The 27,979-nt window shown below is 35.3% G+C and overlaps 1 protein-coding gene across 1 annotated transcript; it reads left to right on the top strand.

Annotated features, from left to right (window-relative positions):
- On the top strand, positions 1 to 27,940 carry LOC135682237 (cilia- and flagella-associated protein 69). The gene is made up of 33 exons (XM_089113153.1): positions 1 to 136; positions 1,980 to 2,045; positions 2,544 to 2,609; positions 2,882 to 2,991; positions 4,207 to 4,283; positions 5,872 to 5,970; positions 6,331 to 6,404; positions 6,664 to 6,736; positions 7,319 to 7,400; positions 7,993 to 8,053; positions 8,418 to 8,452; positions 9,797 to 9,862; positions 11,301 to 11,361; positions 11,571 to 11,619; positions 12,080 to 12,123; positions 12,546 to 12,623; positions 13,026 to 13,136; positions 13,759 to 13,864; positions 14,001 to 14,165; positions 14,431 to 14,546; positions 15,372 to 15,490; positions 16,583 to 16,664; positions 17,564 to 17,629; positions 18,190 to 18,316; positions 19,335 to 19,472; positions 19,947 to 20,023; positions 20,550 to 20,684; positions 21,353 to 21,415; positions 22,177 to 22,263; positions 22,912 to 22,982; positions 23,468 to 23,510; positions 24,255 to 24,362; positions 27,526 to 27,940. The coding sequence occupies exons 1-33, from the start codon at positions 20 to 22 to the stop codon at positions 27,532 to 27,534; spliced, it is 2,781 nt and encodes a 926-aa protein (XP_088969279.1). The 5' UTR covers positions 1 to 19; the 3' UTR covers positions 27,535 to 27,940.
- Positions 27,941 to 27,979: the final 39 nt, after the last annotated feature.

Below are 27,979 nucleotides of genomic sequence, written 5' to 3'. Positions count from 1 at the left end.
AGGGGAAACAAAAATCAAAATGGCCGTTGCATTTGGTCAGAATCCGTTGATTGATCTCAGCGGCAAGAAACAAATACCGGTAGTGAATAACATAGTTACTGAAAAGGAAACGGAGAAAAGGGATGGCGATCAACGGGTATGAAATAATTTCAACTTTTACCCTACTTAAACATAAGATGAACAGTAATGATTGCATAGCGTATTTTGGTTCGAGCCTTGCCCTTATGTAGGACACAATATCAAAGTTTGTGTTCCAGTTATATTTCTCAACCAATCCTAAATACAAGTCTGCATAATTACGCTACACCTGAGCAATTGCAAGATACTGTACAATAAGCACAAAATTGATTAAAGTTTAGAGATTAGGAGAAGAGAAGAATCTATCTATACGATGATCGTATTCAAGATTGATAGATTACGAAGGAGCTCTCTAAACAGGATAACTAATGACGGGAGGGCCCTATTAAAAAATAAAACCACGAAAATTTTCATGTAAATCAAAACAAATTGTTAGTCAGATTTCTTCTAGAGAGACCGAAAGAATATAAAGATTTGAAAGATATTTTTAATCAAGAAACAATGACACATAGGCCATAAGTCAATTAATGAAATGAGTTTTCAATTTGGACCCTAAAGCTGAAACGGAGTTTGGACCCAAAGGCAATAATTTTATCTGTGATCTATTTTATCTTATCAGCACGATATCATTTTAGTATGGCTAGCTTTTCACCAGTCTAGATTTCATGGCAGTTTGCGACAAGATTTTGGGAGTTCACAAGATAATTCCCGAAAGTGCAAGAGTGCATTTGTAATAAGTGTGCACATTTGAGTGTGCACCAAATTTCCCAGTAATTCTTGAGTGTGTGCATATTTTGTCCAACACTTTTCCTGTTTCATCAATTTTACATCCCAGGGTAATTCAATGATTGAGAGTTTTGAACTATACTTGCCTACCACTACCACCAGTGGCTGTAACTCAAATTCCTAAAGGTTCTGCAAGTAAAGGAATGATTTTGGAAAGAATGTTTAAAACAGCCAAATACATGATTATCCTAAAGGGTTATCTCCAGCAAGGATGCCAAAAGGGGGACAGAGGGCAAATTGTTCAAGGGCTTCGGGATCTAGGGAGCCTTAGAATTAAGAAATTATATTTCAAGAATAGAATTAATCAAACGCTACAGAAGCATGCCTAAAAATATTAAAACATTTTAAACAGTTGCAAGAAAATGACTGCAAAAATATTCTGAAGTGTATTTAAGGTAATCTAAAGAACCTGCTCAAACAGTTTAATGCTCGCTTTGCTTGCAAGGGATGGTTTTTTGCTTTGGCCCAGGGCCACTAAATATTCTCAGCAGCTCTGATCTCAAGAGCATTTAATTTAGAGAGACACAATTTTTTCCAATCTCGGTTATGAAAAAACTTTAGAAAAGTCATTTTGTCATATTTTATAAAGCTTTTTAATTTGAGCCACACCCAAAACCACACCCACAATTCGAGTGTGCAAGAGTGCACTGGCAATTTCATAAATGTTTATCAGGAGAGCAGCTGTCATGGAATACATACTGGGCTTTGCGTGCAGATAATCAAAATTGCATGCACAGCATATTTTGATATGCCACTAGTCAAGACAAGGTGCATATCTTTCATGAAACTGCTTCTCAAAGTTTAGCAATATCTTGCACCTAAGCCATTTGTTTTTTGTAAAGGTTACTTTGTCTTGGTGCTCCAGGAATAATTTTTAAATTGTCATCATTCATCATTTAGGGAATCACATGACCTGATATGCATGTTGAAAAATGGGAAACTGTATGTGCTGGTAGAGTGTGATGAAAAAACATTTTAAATCTATGTCATCACTGTTATCATAACAGGAAGTAATTTTTAGACTAAAACAATTTAAACAGTCTAACAACACCTGATAAATTCTTTGTGGAGAGACCTGATCTTCAATTATTAATCTGATAATTTTTTGATTGCAGAGTTTACCGAAGCTTTCTCCTCCAAGTTTTTCAAAAATCATCAAGCTTCTTGTTGACAAACATTCAGTGAGTAATTTCACCAGCATTTTAAATGTATAATTTTGTTGTTGTAAATTTGTGGCAGGACAGTCCCACTTTTATTTTTAACTGTAATCTCTTTCTTTGCTCAAAATTCCTCAATTTTTGTTAGAATTGCTCAGAATACAGCTGTTACATTTCCTTTCACATTGTTATCAATTGCTGGGGTTTGTGCTCATTGCTAATGAACATTTCAAAAACAATATTATTTGCAAATATCTCCTAGAATCAAACCCTGTTAAGAGATTCTCTGATTCATGTTTTGTTAAATTACTTTTCATACCCGATTGGCATTCTGTTCATATGACTATTCTGCAATCTGATAAGTTTCATATTGTTTTTATGAGAGAAATCAAGCCAATTTGATTTTACTGTGGAAGGACATTCCATGTAACCATTGATTTATTTCTATGCACAATTTTTGTTTTGTCAAAATACTAAGATTAAAAAAAATATCTTGTTGTATTAATGTAATATGTTTTTTAGAAAAAGCTTGTGGATCGTCATAAAAATGCAATAAAACGGCTTGCAGCAGGAAGCAAAAATGGATTTGTATCATTTCATAGCTGATTCAAACCATCACAGATATTATCCCTGGTAACCTGAGATGTGTCAGAATCACAAGATTCTTCCATTGCTTATTCATTTAAAAAACTCCTTGGTGGCAGACCATAAGAAATTGAAAAATTAATACAGAAAAGTGTTTTCTGCTCACCTAGTTTTTAGACATCTAATTGTTTTCAGACCTTTTTGATGAAGTGTCCATAATTTAGCTAAAGTCTTACAAAACTGCCTTTTAAAAAACTTTCCTTAGCTTGGTTTAGATTCTTAAAGATTTAGATTCTGTGGTAACCATACTGAAAATATGTACAGAATACTGCCATGTTGAGTCAACCTATGAACTATCAATTTGTGAACTTCTGGAATGTTTCAGGTAACTTTCATATTTTTAGTCACTTTCATGTATATTCACAGTTTTCTTTCTCTGTACATCTATTTTTTATTGTCATTTTTTCTTACTCATAAGAGCACCGTTTTACATTTCCCTATGTCATCTTTAAGTGTCTCATTATGTCAGAATTATTTGATGATTTTCTTTTCTTTAAATGAGTTGTATATTGTAGACATTGTCTTGTTTATGCCATTTTGTTTTCATACATCAAGTTTTTTTCCCAGTCAATGAATGAATAACTTAACAGTTCTAGTAATGCTAGTTCGTTCTGTAAGATTGTAGGACTCTATTGATGAAAGTACAATTTTTCACTGATAGATCATCCTGTATAAAAATTGATTTATTATTATTATTATAATTAAGTCTTGGAATAATCCTGAACCTCTTTTCATTCTAATGATCCCTGCCACTGAATACTTCTGAAACAAGCAAAGACAAACACACATTTTCTTTTTGTTCTTTTCTTAATTTACTTTGTTTGTGCTTGTTATAGTCTTTTTCTTTGTAAACCCAGGCTAGCCAATTGCAAATTACCTTTGTAATAGTGAAATTTGTGATCATAGTTTTAATTGAATTGAAAATGACAAGTTTCCATTATTATTATTATTATTATTATTATTATTATTATTATAACAAGAAAACACAGCAAGTATGCTCCTCTCCTATCTGACTTACAGCGAAAGTTCAAATGTGTCTCTTTTGTGAATCTTTCTATGAGCTCTCTTGGCATCTTTGGCAATTCCTGCATCTCTTTCTTCAAAATGTGTGACTCTCTCTCCATCGATCAACAACAAAAACGGTATCTCATCTCTAAACTTTCCAAAATTGCCATTCGTACTACGTACTACATATTTTGTTGCAAAAATAAACCATGGACAAATCCGGAATTACATCCGTTTTAATTTTGGTTGTTTTATTTTTCTCAGTTTTTTCTTTTACCTTACGATTGTTATAGTTTTTTCTTGTAAAACCAGGCTAGCCAATTGCAAATTACCTTGTAATAGTGAGATTTGTAATTGTAGTTTAAGTTGAATTGAAAATGAAATGTTTCCATTGTTGTTATTATTATAGTTGAGCTTTTTTGATATTGTGATTTTGCCAGTTATGAAAACTCCTGCAAACAATTGCTGCCTTTTTGAAGCTAAACAAGTCGCTAACTATGTTAACTATGTAACTAGTTGTGTTGCTTTGTTTTAGAAAACCTTTATGGAAACAAAAACTGTCTGACGAAGAAACGTATTTGCAAAATGCATCTGTCTGCTTCACTGAAATTGGTAAATGAATTTTTTCCCTACAATCCCGGACAAAAATGTTGAGACAAAATGCAATTTTTGTAATTTTCTATTTTACTTTGCCCCTGTAAATTCGAAACCCCTCTTTCCCCCCGAAGCAATGTTTGATTTGTAGTTTTATCATTTTTGCTTTAAAGTCACGCATTCAACATTGAATTGGGGGAGGGGAAAAGCTATTTTACAAAGGAAAGAGAAAACATAAAATTTTCTTGAAAAGTCCCAACTTTTTGTCCAGGATTGTAGCTTTCATTTCAAGGATATCATATACGCTCAAGATCGGACATGGAACTTCGATATTTATATGACTATGTTATGTTAAAGTAGATCAATCAGTCTTCCATACCAGCCAACAAAGAATTAAGAGACTGTAAAGTAATGTTAAGTTTGCTGAGTCAACCTTACAATAAAGTATGGTAATTAAATTTTGCTAACTTTTTTTGCCTCAAGTATTTGTTGTCTGTAAGGTCATGTAATGCCCAAGTGGGGGGTACTTCAGGTATTTTGGTGTGATTGCGTGATCGGCTTATTTTCGATGCATGAATTCGTGAAATACATTTTTTATTTTGCGTGAATGCGTGAATAAACATTCGCGCGTGACCTATGAAGCAGCATTACTCATGACGTGAAAATGTGTGCTGCAAGCGAATTTTGAAATGGAGTGCTTTCGTTTTTACAAGCAGAAAGTCTTGGTTTCCGATACCAGACCAGATAAATGTCTCCATTATTCAGAGATTCCAATGCAGATCGCTCACATGCCAATACCAATGCCAACAAGAAATTACTCCTAATAGATAGTTATTAAAAATTTCAGGGGGCTTCTCGGGGGCGTGATTGTGAGATTTCATTTCCAGTACCGTGAAAGCGTGATTTGCAATTATTTTACGCGTGCTTGCGCGATCCAGCATGGATACCTGGTTCCCCCCAAGTGTACACAACTGCAAAAGTTTTAAGCTGCTGTCAAAATGTCTATTATTTGAGCCCTTTGTGAATATGCATATTATTTGAATTATATGTGAGTTCACTGTTTTTATAATCTTTGATTCCGCTCCATTGGTGAAGCCATTGGAGCCATGGGAAACGAGGGGTGGAGATGCTCCCCACTTTTTCAGAAATATGAATCTTACGATTGGTGCAAATTTGATCGAGAGAGTTGCCATTACCATGAAAAAAGCTAGTAACAAGTTTTCTTAATCGCCAGAGAGAGACTTTGTTTTGCGGCTATCTACTTATTTATTTACCACATGACTCTCCTTACAATGTTTATTTACCATTTGAAGAGTCAGCCAACCCAAAATCTTTGGTTTTCCCGTTTGTCATTGAAACTGCTAGAACGTGATCACCTATCAGTGTCCTGTACCCCCAAGCCTATCTGTAAATCGTGCCGATCTAAAAGGCTTTTTTTCGTAGTAGTATATAAAATGGCCCTTCCTTGACAAACTTAGCTGTTTCCATTCTCTCAATCATGTTCTGACGAGTATTCATATTTTTTTTAGCTTTCCCCCCGTTTCATCAAGTGTTGCTTAATATTATCTTTCATTTTTCATTATTTATTTTTTTGTTCATCTATTAGGTGAAATAGCAACATCATGTTCGGAGAAAGTTCAAAGAGAGGCAGCAACATCGATTTGCAGCCTATATAACCTTAAAGCATCTCGAATTGGCACGCCTGGTAAATTGTTTTTCTACATTTTTTTAGAATATTCTAGAAAGCTTATTAAAGGCATTTAATCACGATAAAAGGCGAGGGTTCACCCAAACCTACCAAAATCCGCCGAGTCATGATTTTTGTGTCTTAATGCTATTGGTTGACCTGGAAGTGGTCACATGAACTCACCTCGTACTGATTCAGAAAACAGTTCCCATCAATAGTTGGATGTCAACAAATGATGCCTATTTACCATGACTCAATGGCTTTAACAGAGAGTACTGTTAGAAGCATCAGTTAATGAATGTTTAAGTGATTAAGGTCTTTTATAAAATTTTCCTCCGCTTATGGTCAAGTATTTATCGTGTGTATTATGTCTTTTAGATACCCAACCAGTGTCAAGCTGCTTCATAAAAACTGCTATAGAAAGAAGCACATTCTGTAAAGCGTTGACCAAGGTAACTATTTTTTTATACACCAAATGCTTTCAATTTGATGATTATGCCCGAAACAGCACAAGAAAGCCTTGAATTGTCTGTAGTGAATGCTCAACGAACATCGCGTAATAGACAGTACAATATTTATCAGTAACATTTCCGTTCATTGATTTACCCAAAGTTCACAGGGCTCCAGGCTTCGTGAAATGCAGGGCGTAAAATCTTATTGTAGTGTATAAAGTTTCCATTTTCTTACATGCCTTTGAAATATTTCTTGTAGTGCTATGGCAAAACAGAGGACCTCGAAACGCGGTTAGAACTTGCACGTGCAATGAGAAATCTATCTGATTCAAGTAAGTTAAAGCTTTTTCAAAGTTTGTAGGGATATAGTGCTAGAGGGGCACAGGGGGCCGAGCCCCCATTTTTGATGCCAAAAATTGGCAAATTTCTACTTTTGCTATTGTTTTTCGCAACATTTTGTGCAAGAGCATTTTGTTACTTTGATAGCACTACACCACTGGCTAATACCTATGTGTTAGATTGACTACCCAATGAAACACACTGCCATTGAAACTATCAGATGGTAGCAAAACTAGTAATGACGAGTTTCCCATGCCTTTTTCATGTTTTGTGGTGCCAGTGGCTTGTTTCGCGATCTTGTCAGCCAACTACAAGATATTTAGTTGCTTATTTTCATTCATGTACCATTTTAGAGAATCCAGTCCCTACAAGGTAATTGAAAGACTAAGGAAAGAAAAAAGTGACAATTGAGAGAGTCTTGAAAAGAGAGCTGTAAAGAAGGGAAAGTGCTAGGAATTTATAGATTGCTTTGGAGATATTTATCCTTAAAAGCCATCCTATACAACTTGATAACACTCTACATATCATTCACTGTGACTTTGTATGGATGTCAATCACTTCGAATATCTTTTCAGGCTTAAACTGCGACGATATATTGTCAGCTAGCGGAGCAGGCCTTATTTGCAGCTCTTTAAATATGCCGGATCCGTCGAAAAGGTATTTGTTTATATTTTTGTATATTTTATTATAGTTGGATATTTTTGGTTTTGAAGAAGCTCTGTATACAGGAATGAAATTCAACACGCAGCATTTATACATGTAGCATAATATTTAGAAAGTCGAGTCTTTTTTTTGCCTTGATCTTATCTTATATCAACGTTTATAAATGGAATCAAGTAGATAACCGTAAAAACGTTTTCTTGTACGTTATCATCAGTGTGCCTCAGGGGGTCGTAGTGATCCGATTCAATTTTTGACAAATTTCATCTAAACGTATAGGATACAGTAAATCTTTCTTAAAGGCCTATAATTTTAGAAGCTTCACACTCGAATTCACCGAAGAATCCAACAACTTTGGATTGCGATGGGTCCCCTGCTCTTTGCCCTTCTGCCACACAGATTTGGCCCACCTATCTCTTATGATGTTTATCCGCTTAAACATGGGAATTAGGCCTAGAAAACTACAGTTAAGTGGGCTATATATGTAAGATTGTCAGAAAGAGCTGTGAAATTATTTGATTTCTTCCTCTGAGGTATTGATCAAAAGGTGACGCGCAGCTCATTCTTGTTTTTTATTCTTGTCCCACAGATTGCTGTTCTTGTGCGTGGAAATTCTTTGGAACCTTCTGGAATTCGGATCTGAAGAGGATGTGAGTGGCCAACTACAAAAGCGAAATTTTCTTTTAATATTAAAGAGATATAACGATTTTGTTTCGGGTATCGTTGCTTTCCAGTATACACAGAAAGCTTCCAGGCAATTGCTAGTTAAAGCAATTCAGCTGTTGAGAACAGAACATTTTGTTTATTAATTTTTTCTACTTTAACAAACAACTGCTTTTCCCTACAAACGTGTTGTTAGCGTTTCTACAGTACAGTTTCACTTGGTTTTCTGTATGTTTGTTTCCGTTACAACCTAAAATCTGTTAATGCTTATGTCAAGGCTCCTTTCGTGACATCATTATCCCTTAAATACTCCGTGATCTGATCCAATATGTCTTGTCGTTTTTATTGCAGGTCATGAACCAACTGAACTGCGATGAATGCATACAGTAAGCTCGATTTTCCACAGATTCTATTGAAATGAAACCCTTTGCATAGTGGGTCCATTAAAGGGATTACGATATCCGCCGCGCCTTTTTTGCTCTGATATCTGTCTAAACACGCCTTTTTTGCTCTGATATCTGTCTAAACACGCCTTTTTGCTCTGACATCTGCTTTACCACGCCCTTTTTGCTCTGATATCTGTCTAAACACGCCTTTTTGCTTTGATATCTGCCTAACCGCGCCTTTTTTGCTCTGAAATCTGCCTTACCACGCCCTTTTTGCTCTGATATCCGCGTGACTGCGTCTTTCGTATTATCTGTAATATCTCAAATCCGCGTTAGCGCGAAACTATATGTGACCCACGGCATAATCACCACCTGTAGAGCAAGACTTACTTTGTGTTTTAGGGAGGTTTACCTTTGTGTAGGTTGCTTTTACAAAGCTTTTGTTGCAGTCAAGATTTTCGGTGCAAAATTATTTGTCATTGCCTACTGGGAGGTACCCGTTAATTGATTGTCCTTTGTAATTTTTTGTCAAATAACTCTTACCATACAAATTTAGGCAATGTTATCCATGTGTTAGTTGCAAGAATAGATAAAGTTGACTTTCACTATCTTATAAACTATTACTACTTGAAAATCTTTAACTGTTATCTCGCAGGGTCTTGTTTTAGTGGCGTAAGCTAAGATCACACACGAACTGCCCTTTTTGCAGTCTCTTCATGCAAATAAAAATTAATTTCCTAAGGCGATCACAGTGGTGAATGTTTGACGGGCGAAATTGTGAAAAACTTTCAATTATAATGATAAAGTAATTTGTTTTAAAAATTAGAACCAAAATGCTCGCCCAACCAAAACGGTCTCGACATCTCTACTAATCACTATCTCTGTCACTCCTCTACTCAATTTTGGATTCTGACAAGAAAATGATGGCAAATGAAGGTGGGAATAGAGACAGTGTATCAGATGTTTTGCGAAACTTTCATTTTCCTTTGCAACATTGTTTAAGGAGGGGGGTGGATAACTGAAACAGGAAATTAAAAGGGACAATGTGCATTTATTACAAGCGCAATGTTGCTGTGAAAACTACTTTGGACGATCATTGTATGAGGCCAACTGATTTGCCTTATCAGAGCAGGAAACAATAGACATGAGAACAGAACATGAGAAGCATTAGAATGAAATGGTTATTAAATGAATTTGTGCTTGTTACACTCCATCCAGTGATCAAATAAAGGTGATATGTTGATTGTCGATTGAATCGGGAAACCAGTGTATATATGTAGTTGGTATGCTTGTTTAATATAATTAACTTTGATTAACAAACAGTTAATGTTTATTTCTGTTTAGTGCTTTGCAAACCGCATTTGTGGACCGACTTCGGAACTGTTCTGGACATGCTGACAGGCAGCTCCGGTAAGTGTTTCTTGGTATGTAATGAATATGCATATAAATTTGATTTAATAACTTTGTTTGTGTTGTATGAGCTGCTGGTTGAAAATCTATTGAGCTGGATTGCATCAAGAGAAAACAAGACTTTTGTGACTTCCTGTTTTGTTATAAAAGTAGTACAATATAGCTTGTTAATGATGATCAGGTGTGGGGCTGTAGCAGGCAATATTCTGAGGAATCTTCATCACTGCACAAATACACAAATTTTGCAATTCAAACCGCTATCGCGATTGGCAGTATAGCATGAGTGCGGGTTCAGTGGGTGCGTTTTGCAGATTGGGTTGATTTGTATTTCAGCAACAAACAAAAACCCCAAATTTAAGAGTAGATTTCAGATCACTAAGAGCATCTATGTACCAATTCCGCTTTTTGGATGGCTTTAAAGGGCGACCTCCCTATTTTTTCAAAATTTATTAGCTGTAAGAAAGTGAACTTGGACCGATCATCATGGCACGTTCTAATGAGAGAGGGATGGGTGGTGGTACACTATAGGCTGTACTGAAAGATACAGCGTAGCTGAGTAGCTGAAGTTCACTTAAATGAACATAAAAAAGACAGGTTTATGCTCATTACGATAAAAATAATTGTGCCAACTTGTTATTATCTATAAAATATACGATGTCATATATTTGTTTCATGATTTATTGAAACATACCAGCGAAAGAAGACACAAGGAAAATAATATATTTATATTTATATATTATATATGAAAAAAGATACCCAAGAAAAATGGGTTGGAACTTTTAAATAAATGCTCCTTTACTGAACTTTTAGCGAGAAACCAATTTCTTGGTGAATTTGGAGATTTTGTAAGTTTTGAGCCAGTGAGAATGATTTAAGAAATGTTCGTGCATCCGTTGCTCCTGATTTTGACTTACAGGAGATCAATACGAAGATCTCGAAGAAAGTGATCTATGTGAAGGCCCACCAGTTATCCTCAGAAAAATATGTAAGGAAGATCAAGGTGATGAAAATCACAAAGATGCCATCAATGTTAAGTTAAGAATTTTCACATTGAAACCTCATTCAGAAAACTGCAAAAATAGCACACAACAGACCTAAAACTAGTTCAAAAAGCCGCCTTATACGCAAAACAATAAAGATTAGTTTTTTAATTGTACAAATTTTTGATTAAAAAAATTGTCTCTTGCGTTTAGTTGATAGTTGTTTAATATATTTTGATTACTTATAAATTTTTTTGAAAATTTTATCACTGCACAAATTCAGATTCAAGGCTGCACGTTTCCCTTTAATCACTGCACAAGTTGGTCATCACTGCACCTCAGAATATTACCTGGGCTGTAGCTCCCCAAGCCCGAATCCGACAGTCCTGTAAAGTAACCTCCAGATCTTTAAGGTGCTATTATTGTCCAATATATATATTGATTGCCGTTTGTTTCAGAAATGATTTGCTTGTCCTGTCTATTCTGGTTGCATCGCGCTGCCCAGGCTCACCGTTTATTGTAAGTCTTTAATGATTTGTTTTCCTTTGTAAATGATATTTTTCTTTTAACAAAATATAAAAGGAGCGTGTGGTTTATTGTACCAAAAATTAAGTTCCAAAATTGATTAGACAGTAAAACAACATTTAATTTCGAGCATATACTCGTTATCAAGTATTAATAGAAGGAAACAGAATACAAATTAATCTTCTCTTAATCTTTTTTCACAGGAGACTGGTTTCGTCAAAGTCTTGTCTTTGCTATCAGCGTACCCTGAAGGTAAACTGAGATGCTATTCGATGTTTATTTAAGACTTGTACTGAAAAGAACAGTTTTTCCTTTTTTGCTTATACATTGTTAAGGGTCGATTTCCTATCTTGCAACAATTTGTAGCGAATACATTTACAAAAAATGTTTGATTTGATTTGATCCTTTGATAAAGATGTTTGGGGACCTGTTTTATCAAGTTGTTGTCATTATCTGATGGATGAAAGTGAGAAATGTTGGCAAAACGTTATGTCAAGATCAGAATATGGCCTTTTAAGATTAAAAAGCGTGCCAAAAAGACCCGGAAGTAGGCTCATACTTTCTTAGAAAAATAGACTGCATATTATTGGGTGAAGTCCCCGTCTTGAAACAAAATGTTTAACTAGTCCCCTTAGTCGCAATGCATCATTTCAGCCTGTCAGGGGTAATTTTAGGTATAGAAACGTCCACTCATTGCTTTCTTCTTTTTTAGTGCCAAGCAACTCAGAACTCGTAAGGAATCTAAAGATTCAACAGGTTTGATGATTAACTCATAAAATGCTTTCTTAATTTCGTTTAGATTGGAAATGATTCAAGTAACTCTTTAAGGGTGATGTGTAATTAAGTAACTCGTGTAAAATAACAAATGTCAAAGTTAGAATAGAAATTCTTCGCAATATATTTTACAATTGCAAATCAAGGCTTCGAGTCAAATCATTGTCAACTTATATGCATCACAAGTGGCGGTTTTGAAAACAAGTATTGTATTTTATATACTTCGTTTTACGAAAAAATTGTATTTCTTTGCTTGGTTTTAATATCTCTATTTTTCTGATATGTTTTTAGGCCAGGAGCAATGAGCTTTTGTAGAAATTTACTTATTTATCATAGCAGTCAACTAAAAAGCTTATTTGTGCATGTAAAATTGAATTATAATTTGCAACAAACCTTTCTTCCAGACCCCTGAAGACTTCGAGCTGAAAAAGCTGTTTTTTGACATGGTCCTAGTCCTAAGCAAAGATCCAGCAGCTCTTCCTGTGAGATTTCTAAATATTCATTATTCATACTATTTTTATATCGTAGATTATTCTTTCTTGTTGCATTTCTTTTGCATATATGTCAAGAGAACTACAGATAAACATGGGAAAAGAAAGGCATCGGAACGAGTTGAGAAGTTAAGGAGAAGTGATATTAAAAGGATAAAGAGGAAAGAAAAAAGGGTAATTGAAAAGTGAAAAAAGCCAAAAAGGCGAGATACGGAGAACAGTGCGAAAAAATGGGAACCTTGCTGTCCATTATTGATTGAAAATCATTGTAACATATATTTTGGTATTTGTACTACAGTTCCATAGAAAATTTGGACAGATTGTACCAGGTAAGTAAAATTAGAACTTGGTCTAATTTACAATTTATTGTAAATGGGTTTTAATATCTCGTAGATCATGTCTGAGCAGCGAGTTGTGTTGGGTTTGTTTTCCTATGTAAGACCAATAAATGAAAACCTAAAGACCAACTGGACTCCAGCTCAGTACGAGGAACTTCAACTACAGGTTTGTGTTAATCATTTTTTCCATAACACATGTTTTAGTAAGGTATTGTGATGTCTTCATTCATTGTCATTCTTTGAAGTCGTCAGTGCTTAAGGAGTCGCGTGACGCAAATTACGTCTTCATAGCTAAGTCAGGAACATAAGAAAATGTTAAAGGTGAGGGCTATTACGAAAAATTAACTTTGTTTCCTTTTAATTGCTATCTATCTAACACATTGCCCAACCCAAGTCCAAAACTCCAATTAAGCAATGCTATCCTTTGTTAAAAGCTTATTGGTTGTTTAATGTATCAAAAGCAACTTAACTCAAGTTCCAATTATTACCTGCATTTGCTTAACAGAAATACATAGTTGAGCATACGTTTGTTTGTTTCTATAACGTTGAAATTATCAGCAAACATATACACGAAAGAACGAATTTCTGATATACAACGCAATTGTAATTCACCTTAAATGCTTAACGTTTGGCCAAATACACGTTCAAAGTGCTGTCTATCACGATTTAACAAACAATCTTTTCCAAATTTATTCAAAACAGGCATACCGACTCGACTTATAGAACAAAGCACTATGATGATTATGTGTTTTATTCACTTGCTTGTAAACACAAATCATCATTTTTAGGCCCTGTTTATCCTATCATCAATTGCACCACGATGTCTTGAAGATTACATTACCTGCCAAGGGAGCACCCGACTTTTGCTGTTAATCGAATGGTGCATTGGTGCAGGTGTGTATGAAATGATACAAATACCGTATCTAATATGCACACGACTTGCCTTCCTCATGTAGTTAATACACTCATGTGGTTTTGAATAATGCATAGGCGCAAAGATTTTTCTCAGTACTGTATTTTATCTTCACAGATGACTATGGTGGCCACGGTAACAGTTTTCATGGAACTGGAGGTAGAGGCAACAAGAGGGCGCAAATGCGCTACTGTATACGTCTCCTGCGCAGTATCTGTTCTCAAGGTGACGAGCAGGTCCTTGCAGACCTAAGCGACCAAAATACAATTGCTGAGCTAGTTGGTACGTTATTTAATTTCTTCAAAACGAATTTATTTTCATTTAAATAATCCACCCTAAAATGGGGGACCAATCCACAGATGAAAGAGGTCTGGGACTCATAAGGTTGTGACGTAGAAACAAGAACATTTTTTCGCTGTTAGTGGTAGGCATTTGCTCAATAAAACAAAACAGAAATTCCAGTGTGTTGGTAACGGTGTTACTTCATCATCGTAGACACTAACATGCAACTATTTCAGGTAATTCATTAATCATTATTTTTTTACAGGCATACTCCAAAGTGCAAGTTCAAGCCCTGATGAGAACGATTCTATTGACATCGAGCTGCAATGTGACATGATGTTTATTTTAGCTTCACTTTGTGACGGCGATCTGCATAGAAAGGTGACACCATGTTTTATTGATCGTTTTCATTAAGTATTTGCTTTTGATAGATAAGAATAACATTCGTATACTCCAGCTGGAAGGTATTAGCCAAATGGTCAAAATTATGACAATTAATGCCACAATGCAATACTGTGATAACTTTGAAGTATTTGTTTGGGCCAGACAAGAGTTAGTAGATTAAATGTAATTTATTCATATTTTCAAGCATAATTTTGGTACAATTTGGTACTAGGCCTTTAAAGGTCTTGCATCATAAGAGAAAGGACATAGATAGGATATGATAATTGACTTTTACACTTCTTCTATCACTATTTGCAAATCATCTGTTAAAATGTTTCGCCTTTTATCCAGTGAGTTGTGTACAAACTTTTATTTTCTTGCAGTAAATACTTTAAACCCTGTTGTGAACGCAAACAGTAGACGACAGGTTATATGAAAGAAACGTAATACCTTGAAGTTTTTGACAACAGTGTAATGAATGTGATAAAGTAAAAAAAGCTTTAGTGAATTGATTTGGAAGCCCCTTATAGAAACAAAGCTATGTTTCAGTAGAGCTGGACCGTTGTTATAAAAGGTGATTTCGTACTCACTCAGCTACTTTGCTTTGGTTTTATACTGGGGAGACCAACCAGTTTTTCTTTCCAAAGAGTTATTGTTTGTCTCTGCACCGGTTTTTCATCTGCTTGATAAATTATCTGCCATTTCGCTTAAATTGCTAAGTGTACCCCTACGATATTTAGGATATTTAGTATCACATGCAGGAAAATGAATGTAAAATAAACGCCATGTTTGGTAACTAAAATTTGAATGTTTCTTATCAAGGAGTTGTTTGGTGAAAATGGTGTGCAGATGCTCGTGAACTACCTAGGCCGGTATCCTGAAAAAATTGTAAGTCCTCTTGGGCAACATCGCCTAATGCTTGCTGCTGTTGACTGCGTATGGTACGTGAGTTTAGATGAACTTTGTTTTTGAAATTTTTTCGCCAGGGATGGTATCTTTTCTTGATTCCTTCATTGAAGCATTTAGATGCAGTTATTGTATTCCATATACGTCAGCACATATTTTTCCTTAGAGGTCTTGATATACTTTCGCTAATTACGTTTTCGTGCTGAAACCAATTCGCGATCAGTTCTATACTATCATATGCCGTTCTTTAGATTTAACAAAAAGTAAAAATGGCCACCGGTGATTAAACGGTAGCATTATAAATATTGTTTGATAGAGTGTTTGGTTAAAGGTACTGCTTTCGCGAAATTGCAAATACAATGTCTTTTCTTGCATCCTACATAATGAGGGAGATAAGCAGAAGAGCTGTGCAAATTGTGATACAAGCACCACAATTTCAGAAAGCACCAAGTTTGATACACTGAACAACATGTGATATAGGCCCAAGTCATATCTTGCCTCTAAGTTCTATTTTAGACTGGGGCACTCTTGTCCAGACACCTAATTGTACCATTGGCCATAAACAAGAACGCCAGGTCGCAGAAAGTTGGCATTAAATGTCTAAATGCAGTTTGATATGCTGAACAATATGTGATATAGACCCAAATCATATCTTGCCTCTAAGTTCTATTTTAGTCTTGGGTACTCTGGTCTTATACCCCTAGTTGTACCATTGGCCATAAACAGAGAACGTCACATCATAAAATGTTGACATTCACAGTTTAAAAGCAGTTTGATACGCTGAACAACATGTGATATAGACCCAAGTCATATCTTGTCCTCAAGTTTTTTTTTTCGTCTGGGGGTACTCCCCCTAGTTGGCCACATACAGAGAACGCCAGGTTATAAAATGTTTAACTTCACAATAAAAAGGCAGTTTGACACGTTGAAAAGATTGTTATATAGACAAAAATCATATATTGCCCCAAAGTTGTCGAAACCCCTAATTGTAACATTGGTTATATACGGAGAACGCCAGGTGATAGAAAGTTTGAATTCACGAATAGATACATTATTTCAATAATCTACATTCTCAGGTGGCTCGATCTCGCAAAAGTTGGTTTCAGATTATCATTATATTGTTTCAGGTCGTCAGTTGTCGGCTGCTTCGTCAACGAGACAGCTTTTCTGGAAAAAGAAGGTTTATTTCTTCTTTTGGACTTGCTTGAGGTTGGTTGTTCAGGTTTTCCTTTTTGTGAAATTTGTGCCAGTAAATATTTCTTTAGCTCGATCAATTTTCTGTTGGAAAAATCTGAAGCAAAAGGAGAAGTCTTCAGAAACTGTGATGTCCAGGCATTCGATGGAAAAAAGTTATGAAGGAAAGGACTAGAAAAATCTGTTTTCATACTTCTTATCGTCAAATCTTTTAACCCTAACGGTTTTGACAACTTACATCATTGGCCCTTCCTCCAGAATATGTTCTCTTCGTGTTCAGTCCTCCTCATTCTTAAATTTGTGGCTAGAAAAGAATGAAATAGGGCCGAAAATGTTCTCCATAGCCACAGTTGTTAAGAATCAAATTCTTTTTCGTAATCGCAGAAAGAGCTTTAATGTTTACGAAAATAAGCTGATGTTCCCCGAATAGAATATTTCTTGAATTTTAGTCTGATATGCCAATGAATCGAAGTACTCTCTCTTCTTTCCTTCAGTTTCATCACAAGAGGCGTAAACCTTTTGATTGAGACTGATACATCAGTGACATGAGCTTGTTCTATCTTAGAGCCACGAACCACCTTCCAAAATTCCTTGGAACAACGAGCAATAGGCGTTGTTTTTTTTATTTTCATTTTTCCAACAAACCTATACTTTGCCCCCCCCCCCCCCCGAGACGATAGAAATGTCATGAAATGTCACATGAAAAAACGTTCTTTTCTAATCTCCTATATCGTTTTATAACATTTTCCCCATGGGAAAATGGCAGGGCATGACTGACGTTCGTGTAACAAGACTTTTGCACGGGATTTTTGCCTAATGTATATAGTTTTGTATGGCTGTTTTATTGCTGGAATTCTTATTTAATATACCTGCTTCTGTCTGGCCCTTTGAAATATTTTATTTCTTATCCAAAGGTTTGCCCTGAGAACATGAGGAATCTGGTTTTAGGTGCTATACTGGATATTTGCGAAAATCCAAGAGTAAGTTTTATCATACAGAGGAATTCGAATCACTTAAATTAGTCAGCAGGAATTTCAAATTTTAAACGAGTTCTAGCCGCTTGGTTCTTAAGAACTTGAATCATCTATATAAAATTAACTTAAATAAGGCTTTTTGCTACAGAAAAGCTTAATGAGCAACTCAAAAGGATTACTAACATGTCAAAGGAGAAACGTTTTAGAGAATCGCTTTTTAAGTAAAGAGAAATCAATCTTTAGCAAAAAAGAAAGCTTAGTTGTGATGAAATATGAATTTATACCAATCCTAAGAGTACATTGGATTTTGATGTTTAATAGCTTATATTGCAGTTATGAAGTTAGAAATGCAACCTTCTTTTTTTATAGCAATCTTCTTCATGCCTAGGCCTCAAATCACTGTTTATTGACAAATATCTACCAGGTTCAATTATATTCACAAAAGAAGAGAATAACTATGTAGTGCGCACTAACAAGAAAAAAATGAAGCATTTTAAAGTTTAAGAACAGTAATTTTGAAAGTAATCTGTGTTGTTGTGCTATGAGCCTCTTTTTCAATTTTTCAGGCTTTGCCACATGTCAAATTATGGCGAGGTAAAGAAGACTGCACTGTTGGTCAGCTACTTATAAAAATATGGAGACATGAAGAAGTTAACCTTGGTATTTCACGCGATCTGTCAGGAGTGATCCTAGGTTTGTTTCATTGTTTATCTAGTTTTATAACAAAGTTTCAATTCTTGTCATCTTCTGTCATCTTTCTTCATATTAAACTGTTTGTTTCTTTGTTCTCATTATCTACGATGAACTTGAAAACATTTTCAATCCTCTGCTATACGTTTGCTAGTGTGATGCAGTGATTCTTCAGTTGCAAAGGTTTTATATAGAGATATGGTACGAGTCTTGTTCATCAAGTTTAATGTGTGTGTTTTTGTGTTAAATTGCTTGCATAAGCGTAAAGCTCGTTCTCAGGCGCTGCCATTCTAGTTGTTCCGGAATAATGTATCTCTTCCAAGAGAATTCCAAGTTGAGACGTTGCAAGTAAAAGTAAGGGGAAGATTTAATAGAAAACATCAATTTCTATCGCCGTGAATTCTGCAGCGTCTTGTGGTGTCATTTGACAGAGGTATAGGTTTAGGGAGGGGCCTGGAAAAAAGCTGCCAATAGTTATTCCATGGCATTTATCATATATTACTTTCATGTGAGCATTTCAAGGGTTTTTAACTGGACATTCAGTGGCTTAAGAGGAGAGGGGCAGCTCTAGCCCCCCCCCAAAAATACTCAAAAAAAGAAAATTATCAGGCGATCCATATTTCCTGTGTTAAGGCTGTGAGGACGACGCTAGGGGTTTATGCAAAGCATTTAGGGAATGAGTACCATGGTATCAAGTATCGATTCAAAGCAGAAGCGATCAAAGATAAGATGTTCCTATTTCATATACTTAGCTGTTTTTTTTGTTTAAAGTCTGCTCTCAACAATTGTCTGATAAACCGTTTCATGTTTGTCCTCCACGCCATATTCATAGTTGCTTTTAACATAAACTGTCTTTTCGTGTAACCAATTGGCAAAGCTGTGTTTACGCATTCCCAAGTTGAATTGAATCAAAATTAACTAATATCTTTGTTTGCATATTATCCATTCCTTGCTTCGAGCCTCGATTTGATAATGTCGTCTAGGTATGTTCTTAAATACAAAACGAGGATTGCTTTTATAGATGCAAAGAAGCCAATTTTGAGCAGTCTTCAGGAAAAGCAAGGGATCATTTCGCTGCCTTCTTCATTTCCAAGCCCTGCTGTTGTTGATGTATCAGAGAATATTCGTGCAAAAATATACTCAATGTTTTGCAAGCTGGGTATGACTATAACAATCATATAAGGATTTTTTTAGAGATAATGGGCACTTTACACCTAGCCCCATGGTTAGGGACGTAGAGTTGAGAGCAGTTAGTTTCATTTTACATTATTGGGTTTTGTAGTTCTCATTACTTCATTTCCAAAATATGTCTTGACGTGACTGAGAATATTTTCTAATCTTTCGGTTTTTATGCACTTTGTAGAGAACACTCATTGTATTTTTTTTAATTTCTTAAATGCAATAACAGTTATAATGCACAGCCCCCCTCTTCTATTATGTTTACTTTAAAAGTCTTGTACAAATTCTAAGCACTTTAATTACAATACTCTTGACTACGGGCTACACATTGGAAAATGCTAGTTAAATCTATCGTGATGACATCACGATAAACATGATTGGAAGTCTACCATTCAAAATAAAGTTACTTTTCCGTTTATTCAAACCTTACAGTTTTTCCTTGCCAATTGAACAGGTTTCAACAATGTCCCTGGGTTGCATACGTCGGATTACATCACATTGTCGATCGTTGAAAGATATCTAGAATTTAAGGTTAGTGAAATCTGACGACTCTGGTCAGTTTATACCGATTTTCACTAAATTGAGCATCAGTGAAAGAAAAGGCCAGTTATTATCGTTTCCTTTTCTTTAACCAAGTCTATTGATACTCTATACCGTCAATTATTGGTGTGCACACACTGGCTCTAGCTGCCTTGCTTCCAGCCTTTAAATTTTCGGCTTCTCTTATTTGGTATGGGGGGGGGGGGGGGCGGGCGTAATTTTGAAATAGAATTCACCTCCAGTATTTCAAGGCTACGCATACTACAAACGAAAGAGTGCAAGCTATAAAAAGAGAATCGGTTTTCTGGCTTCTTAATTGGAGGAGCCTTGACAAGAATTTCATAAGATTTTAAAATTTCTTCAAAGTTAATTTTAAGTAAAATTTTGTAGTACCAAAAAATTGCTCGAGATTCATTTTTAAGCTCAAAGATAAGAACAATGATACCCTTACCAACTATTATGTACAGGAAAATAAAGCACCATGGCCGTATAAAACTGCTTTTCCGTTGCTTATTAGACACTTGAAGTTTGGTTGGAGATTCGTTCAGAACTGGAACAAGAGGGAATCAGAGCTATTTCACCGGACAGGGACTGCATCGACACCATCATTCAAACGTTGGAGGAACGAGCTCAAAGTGTTACTTCTGTCCAGGTATTTTTTTTTACATTTTTAGATTTTTACTTTCATTTGTTGAAAAACCAATAAAAAATCTTAATAGTTTTTAAACTGATTTCCCTCCTCTCATTGCAATGCTGCTCAGTTTAGTATTGTATGGTTTTCAACAATAATCTAACCAGGAAAGGGGGCATAAACACCTCTAATGAAGGAAACAGCGTTGTGCGGGGAAAAGGGGGTGCCGGATTTAGCGGCAACGTTGATTACCTGGGGAGGTAGTGAAATCGTGGGGCTCTCAATTTTTAAATGTGAATATTATGAGATTCCAACAATTTTTGCCAAGTCAAATGTTGACAACTCAATCTAGTTGTTTTAATAAATAAAATGACTGAAAAAAGAATGCAAAAGGTTGTGATGGGGGGGGGGCTTAAACCAGAACGGAAAGGTATGTTCATGAAATCCTTATCCTCGTAGCTTAGGTGAAACATAAGAAATGTGCAGTATAGAGAGCAGCATCTCACGTCCTAGTCATGATTTTAGTTCTAGTTGGTCATTATTCGAATTGAACGACTGTAGTCAGTTGGATCTTCACGATTTATTTTGAAATTTTAAGTTTATTCACCATTAAAAGTCAGACAATACATTTCCTAGCACCTCTAGTGGAAGTAATTTGCCACCTAATTACTTGTTTTATGGTTTTTTAGAAAATGCTCGTTGAAGCGGAGTCAAGTAATAATTTGATTGATGAAGAAGAATGTTACGAAAAGGTAATTGATATGCGCGGTGATGATTTCTAGTGTGCAGTGAGATGTACAGTATAATCTGGTTATAACGTACTTTAAGGGACCAGCGTACTAAGTACGTTATATCCCAAGTGCGTTGTAACGAGGGTAAGTAAAAAATGATTAAAACCAAGCACACCTTTTGCCAGGACCAAGCACACCAGTAAGTTATATCCGAAAGTACCTAATAACCGAGTACGTTATAACGGGATTCTACTGTAACAGGAAAGCAAAATAGTTATTGTCAATAGAGACATCTGTTTTTCATACGTATGAACTAGTATGTCTCCAGCACCATAAGAAGTTGGTAAAAAGTTCACGATTGGATAAATAGACCTTTTATTCTAAGATTTATTAACATGACGATTCACCTGATTTCTCTGCATTAAATAATGTGACCATCTAAATGAACGACAGAAGACTGGCAAGATCACATAATCAGTACACGGAACCATATTATCAGATGAATCAATTTTGTCTTGAAAACGTTTTGTTTCCAGTTGACAGTAACTTTACCATAAGGAATAAAAGATTGTATGGTTTTTGAAAACTATTTTAAGGACATTTCTAGGGCAAGAGCTGTCAGATTAGTAGATCTAAAATCATTCGGTTGCTTCATAACTTTTATTCAAGAACAGCTTTTCTTTTTTGTGGGTTATCTAAAACAAGATTTTTTATTTGTGTATCAGTTGTAGAATATTTTTTAAAGCAGTGCATTTCATTTTGCAATCCTTGGTCAATCCTAGATCAAAGAAAGTCATAAGCAAGAGGAAAAATCTCTCAAGGATTTTTCTGATTTCGTGGAGAGGACGTCAGATTATAGGGTCCTTCAAGTAAGAGATTTTAATTCAAATCTTTTCTCTGTATGGTGAATTGATGTAACTAATTAGATGGCTTCTCAATTTGCCTCACATTCGAACTGAATACACACCGATATTTACTTTTTGGTTGTTCAAGGTTAAAATTTTGGAAACTTTGTTTTAAGAGTAATGCGATGATTTTCGTCCAATTTTTTATCAGCTTTCACTGAAACATGGTAGTGAAACAAAATTACAAGCCAATACTCAGTTTGTGATGTAGATGGTAGCGAATGCAATTAGAATATCATCCTCACAACTCATAACTTAAAACACGACTAGATTTTCCATTTATATCGAACATCTGGCGCAACCAGTTTCCACATCGATTTCCGTATTTCATTTTCATTGGATTTGTCGATCCTTTTTTACCTTCTTCTCATATTTGCTGAATTCCTTTCTCTCGGGAGAGGAACATCTGTCGTTCCTTTCGGGAGGCTTATGCCCTTTAAGGAAGTTCATTTTTCTAATGTCTCACTATTATATTATCTTTGACCATACATCAATTGTTTTACCGTGGTTCTTCTCCATCCTATTCTACACCGATCTTTTTTATTTCTTCGACCGTAATGCTCCCTATGCTTTTATATTACTTCCTACATGCAAGTGATATTCCTTTTGCAGAAAGCAAGACAGAAACAGCTAGAGACAATCGCACATTCACGTCTTCGGTCGCGAGGGGAAAGTAGAGATAAGTAAGAGCCGTGCCGAATTAATTATTTCTTTTGTCTAGGATAGGCATATATCATGTTTTCTTGTATTCTTTAGCCTTCAGATTCAATGTTTTAATGTATTAAAATAAAACTTTTTTTGCACGGTCAATTGATTTTCAGTGTAGATGTGGCAAATACATATAATTGGTATTTTGCAACAAAATGCAAGCAAAATATTGTTTCAATATTCTAAAGATCAGTTGAATAATGCCATTTGCATTTGATTCATTCGCATCAACCTTCCACGAATGCTTTAAGAAGCGCGATCTTTAAAAAGGAATAAAACTCAGAGAGGACATGCTAGGATATGTGGGACCAGTACCACTTTTTTTAGTACCAAATAACTATTGATTTTGACATGTATGTCACTTTCTTCCAGCAGAAAATGAATGGAACATCCCTTGATAGAAATTATTTTCAATTTGCACAACTCTTGTATTTACGGTCATTTGTGACTTTTGTTTCAGCGAACACACCCATGAGACAATAGATACTCGAATAAAAACAACGGTTTGTGAATGATTTTTCTATTATACTTATTTCTAGTATTAGAGGAGCATAACAGGTAAAGTGACAAAGGGGTAAATTAGGAATCCCTCTGCACTGAGAAATTCAATCCATAGGTATCCCCTGAGAATGAACATGAGTACTGAGTGTAGATGACACAGAGACCGCCTTGCGCATTTGTTTAATTGTTTATCCTTCGAGACATGAATTTTGGATATGTAATTTGACTAGAATGAATTCAAAATAGCGTTGTGATACAAATTCGATCGTTAACCGAAATTATGCTTGGATATATTTTCGTATCATGCAGATTCGACAGCAGAAAAACACAGCTTTATCATTTTTCGAAACTGATAGGGTTCTAAAATTTCTTAACATTTGTTGCTCAGAAAACTTAATGCATTTGGCCAATGCCAAGCTCTCTGAAAAGTGTTTCTATATCCTTGATTTGTTGTTTAGTGAGTTGCTAGAACAGTTTAGTGAGTCAGTAAGTGTAGTTTTTTTTTCAGGCTAAGTGTTTATAAATTTTTTTACAACATTCATTAGCTCACGCATGAAAATCTTTAGATGCCTCGTGAAACCATTTAATGTGACGCAGTGTCAAAAAGTTAATCATAGCTAAATATGTTAAAATGTAAGAACAGTTGACGTTAAGCCCTTCCTGAGGCTAATTTGACCATCAGCATTTACAGAGAATAAATCGAATATTTCTGACATTTCACCCGATATTTTCTCTTTTCTTGGCAGTCATTCTGCGGAAGGTCGGTACTGATTGAAAGCACACCGCCTGAATTCACTGGGAAATTCGTCCACGAAAATAAACTGCAGAGAGAACTGGAACAAGAGATCATGACAGTAAGCCAAAACATTTGATTTATTATTGTCATTTAACCACGAAACATCACAAAACTGAGCTATCCAAGAGTTTGGGTGCAATGTTCGGGCTGCTTTAAACTTCAAATACTTTGCAAGCAATAATCAGTCAATAACTCTTTAAAAATCTTATAATGAAGGATCAAACAGCTAATTTGTGAGCGTTTTCAAATCATGAAGTGTGATTCCAGTGATGTTAGTGTGACTTCACCTCTCGTCTTGTCATGTTTTGCGCTCTTGTTCCCAGTTCCTTTAAAGAAATTGAACCTTGGTCACGTGTCTAACTATCTACTCTGATGTGCTAACTATAAGTGTACATCTGTGCAGTTTACTGCATTGATTCTTAACATATGTGTACCCGATAACAGGGATGTCATTTATAAGCATTTGCCTCAAGCCAGTCTTGCCAAAATGCAAATAGCTCATATTGCATTAACACTTAAATGTAAATGCCTCGATACGAGCAGTTTATGCAAAGACATCCATCAGATGAAACACCTAGAGAAACGAAGAAAACCTGTTTTGGCATTTTAAATCTACAATACATTTCTCTCATTAAACATAGTCCTCTCACTAAAGCTGCTTCGATATTCTCGTGCTCCATTCTTCTTGTTTTATGATGCCAACCGTTGTTTCTTAGCTTAAATGATTCATATAGTGGAGCCGCTACAACCAAAAAATTTAACAGGAGGACAGAAATTTAAATTTACGTTCCAGTCCAGAAATATGGCCACAAATTTGATATAAGTTATTCGCTTCTTGTAGCGCTATCAAGTCAATAACTATTAGGTAGTGACGAAGGCAAACTGAAAGCCAACAAATTTTTGCCATGGTGCTAGCTAGAAGATTCTGACCAACAACTCTTGCCTGCCGGTTGAAGTGGCAGATTTTCGTCACAATTTTCATGTGAATGGACGTGACTAGATGAGAAAGTTCATTGAATCTATTTGCTTTTTTGCAAAATTTATGTGGCAGTAGTGAGGGCTATAGAACTCTTTTAAAAATTACCTGTTTTGATTGGTGGTTCATAAAGCTGCAGGGATCAGTCAAATGTTTGCCTTATTGTGGAAGAGTAAAGTGATAGGACTTGCTAATTTTCTTGCTTTCTTTTTCTTTTGAATTAAATGTCAAGTTTATTTGATAAAAGTATTTATGGTGGATTTTCAGAAGAAACAAGCGTGAAGCTGAATAGTTAAATTATTGCCACGGCAAGGGACCATTTCTAAACATAAATTTTATTATGCAATATTTTTTAGAATCCTCACCTATGCAACATATTTCCTAAGAAAGTTTGAAAATTGATAGATGATTTCTTGACATGAATATGAGCAGTGCATTTCTTAGCACTCCCTTTTTTCATTTACCCTTATTATACAAGGAGTTGCCTGAAGGATGGAATACCGAAGGAGGCACCGCTCTTCCAGGGTGTTGTATGTGATCTACAAACTTTTTGCGTGTTGATGTGTAGTAGGGCCGGTAATAATATTTTCTAGATAATTCTTTTATCTCATCTTCCAATATCCCATGACTTGATTGTGAGGTGTTAAATTAATTGTCCAATGCGTTATGTATGTCAAGTGATTTTCAGATTCACTAGCCAACCAAGAAAAAGGGAATTTCAGTGCAAACATTCAGACAATGCACACTTCATCATAATTAGTGTGGCGTTTCTTTCAACTGCTCACGGTCGACCACCACTGAATAAAATTAAAGCCATATATTGTCAGTAGGAAAATGTCTTCCATGTGTCCTGTTATTTAATTTGCCTAGCAGCGTATTTTGGGCACTGTTTTAGATAGTACGGAGTCTTTTTACTTCTTTTTACTAAGCTTTTTGCGAAAATTCCCTGGAATTTCTCCAGTGATTTCGGTAGATGACAGCACATTTTGCAAAACCTTATTTGTTGTATGTGGGAAACAAAGTCCCAATTTGAGAGAGTTACGTCGTGACTACAACTTAATTTGTACTTTTATAGCCTTATTTCTAAAATATACCGCAAGCAAGAAGTTAGCAAATTTTGCAATTGGAATTTGGCCAGATAGGTATAGCGTCCTTCACAAAGTAATTTTGACACTAGAAATATACAGAAAAATACATCTTACTGTATAAATGCTAATTACGACCAGATTCATGATAGATGCTATTGTTCTTAAATCTCAGAGGGCAGGAATTCTATATTACAACAAAGGGAAAGGTAGTCATTGATCGATGTATTGGCAAACCAAGACTAAAAGATAATATATAAATAAACCCTATTATATCTGCCACCGATCTTCCAAAGATTAATGAGCTGTGTACCCTCCTAGACGTGTACGTGTACATATCTATTGAATTATTTTCGGTTATAGGCAATAAAAGAAACACAATCCTCAATAATGGTTATTGCGTACATCCGCTATGACGAACTTAATGTTTGATCGCTTGGAATACTCTTAATATAGTGAGCTCCAGTTATTGCGAAAATATTCTTGATTCCTACAGAATTTGTCATAGCAGGATTTCGCTTTATAGTATCCAAAAGTATAATGTCACACTATTCACAATATATCACAATATGTCATCACAAAGTATAGTCTCATTATTTTCTACCTAGTGGCCTAAAATATCTGCTGACCCCCTATCAGAGCCTGCAAAATACTTTTGTCATACCATCAATGACGAGGATGGCCGATGTAAACATTGGAAATAAAAATGCCACACCCAAACGCCCAAAACCCGCCTTGTTGTCCTTGTTTTCTGAAGAACGTTTCCAGAGCTTGAAGAAATTGTCTGGAGAAACTAATTCTTTTCTAGACTCTGCCCCTCTATATGTTGTAACATTATATGTTTCCCTGGTGTCTCAGTATGTCTTGTGTCACGCTGTTGAATCTTTTTAGATATTCGTCTTTGGTATTAAGCAGGAAAGACCGCATAAAAGTCCTGGGTACTAGTATTTACAATAACGTCACTTCATGCTAGATTCATGTCTTGTCAAGCGCAAATTCCTGGGCATTTGTGGCGTAGAAACGAAGCTGTTAGGTTTTTAGATGTCGGGACCTTGTAACAATAAGATATCTGGAAACATTTTGAAGCAAATTTTCTGCTGATACTATTTTGTCATTGTCGTGTTTTTTAATAACTATTGTGTTATCTCTTTCTCTTTTAGTCGCGATGAGAGCATTTATCTCTGAACTACAAATTATGTGTATAAATTAGAGACTGTATATAGTTTTATCTTTGCTTGCTTCTTGATAACTTGAACGACTGTTTAAATAACTCTTTCTAAATGTAAGCTGAATTGTTGATTATTATTGCAGTAAAATATCTGATAACTTCAAGACAACGTTTTTGTCAGTTTATTTAAAATGAAATGTCCAGGGTAGTTTGTTTATTTTCGTTTTTTCTCAGTTTCTTTGTTATTGCCGTTGATTTTTGAAAATGTGGTCATTTGAATATTAACTGAAAGGCAAACTGGTGGAGGTACTCTAAAGACATTATATTTCGAGTTCAAAAAGTTAGTTTTCATGAAAGTTTACTTACCATTGTAGAAAATTATTCCAGATCCAAAAGCTTTTATGATATTTTGATGTATGATATTTTTTGGCAAAGTCTCCTTTCAT

The sequence above is a fragment of the Rhopilema esculentum genome, chromosome 16 (genome assembly GCF_057945365.1).
Source record: "Rhopilema esculentum isolate cy_ngs chromosome 16, ASM5794536v1, whole genome shotgun sequence".
In the NCBI taxonomy this organism is placed as follows: Eukaryota; Metazoa; Cnidaria; class Scyphozoa; order Rhizostomeae; family Rhizostomatidae; genus Rhopilema; species Rhopilema esculentum.
This window is presented reverse-complemented; position numbering and strand designations above follow the sequence as displayed.

Bases quoted from the DNA above. Each gene is read 5' to 3' on its own strand.
- LOC135682237 (XM_089113153.1), top strand. From the start codon at position 20: ATGGCCGTTGCATTTGGTCAGAATCCGTTGATTGATCTCAGCGGCAAG. The intron at 2,992-4,206 runs GTAACTTTCATA...GCTTTGTTTTAG, and splicing joins GAACTTCTGGAATGTTTCAG to AAAACCTTTATGGAAACAAA. The intron at 13,137-13,758 runs GTTTGTGTTAAT...CATCATTTTTAG, and splicing joins ACGAGGAACTTCAACTACAG to GCCCTGTTTATCCTATCATC.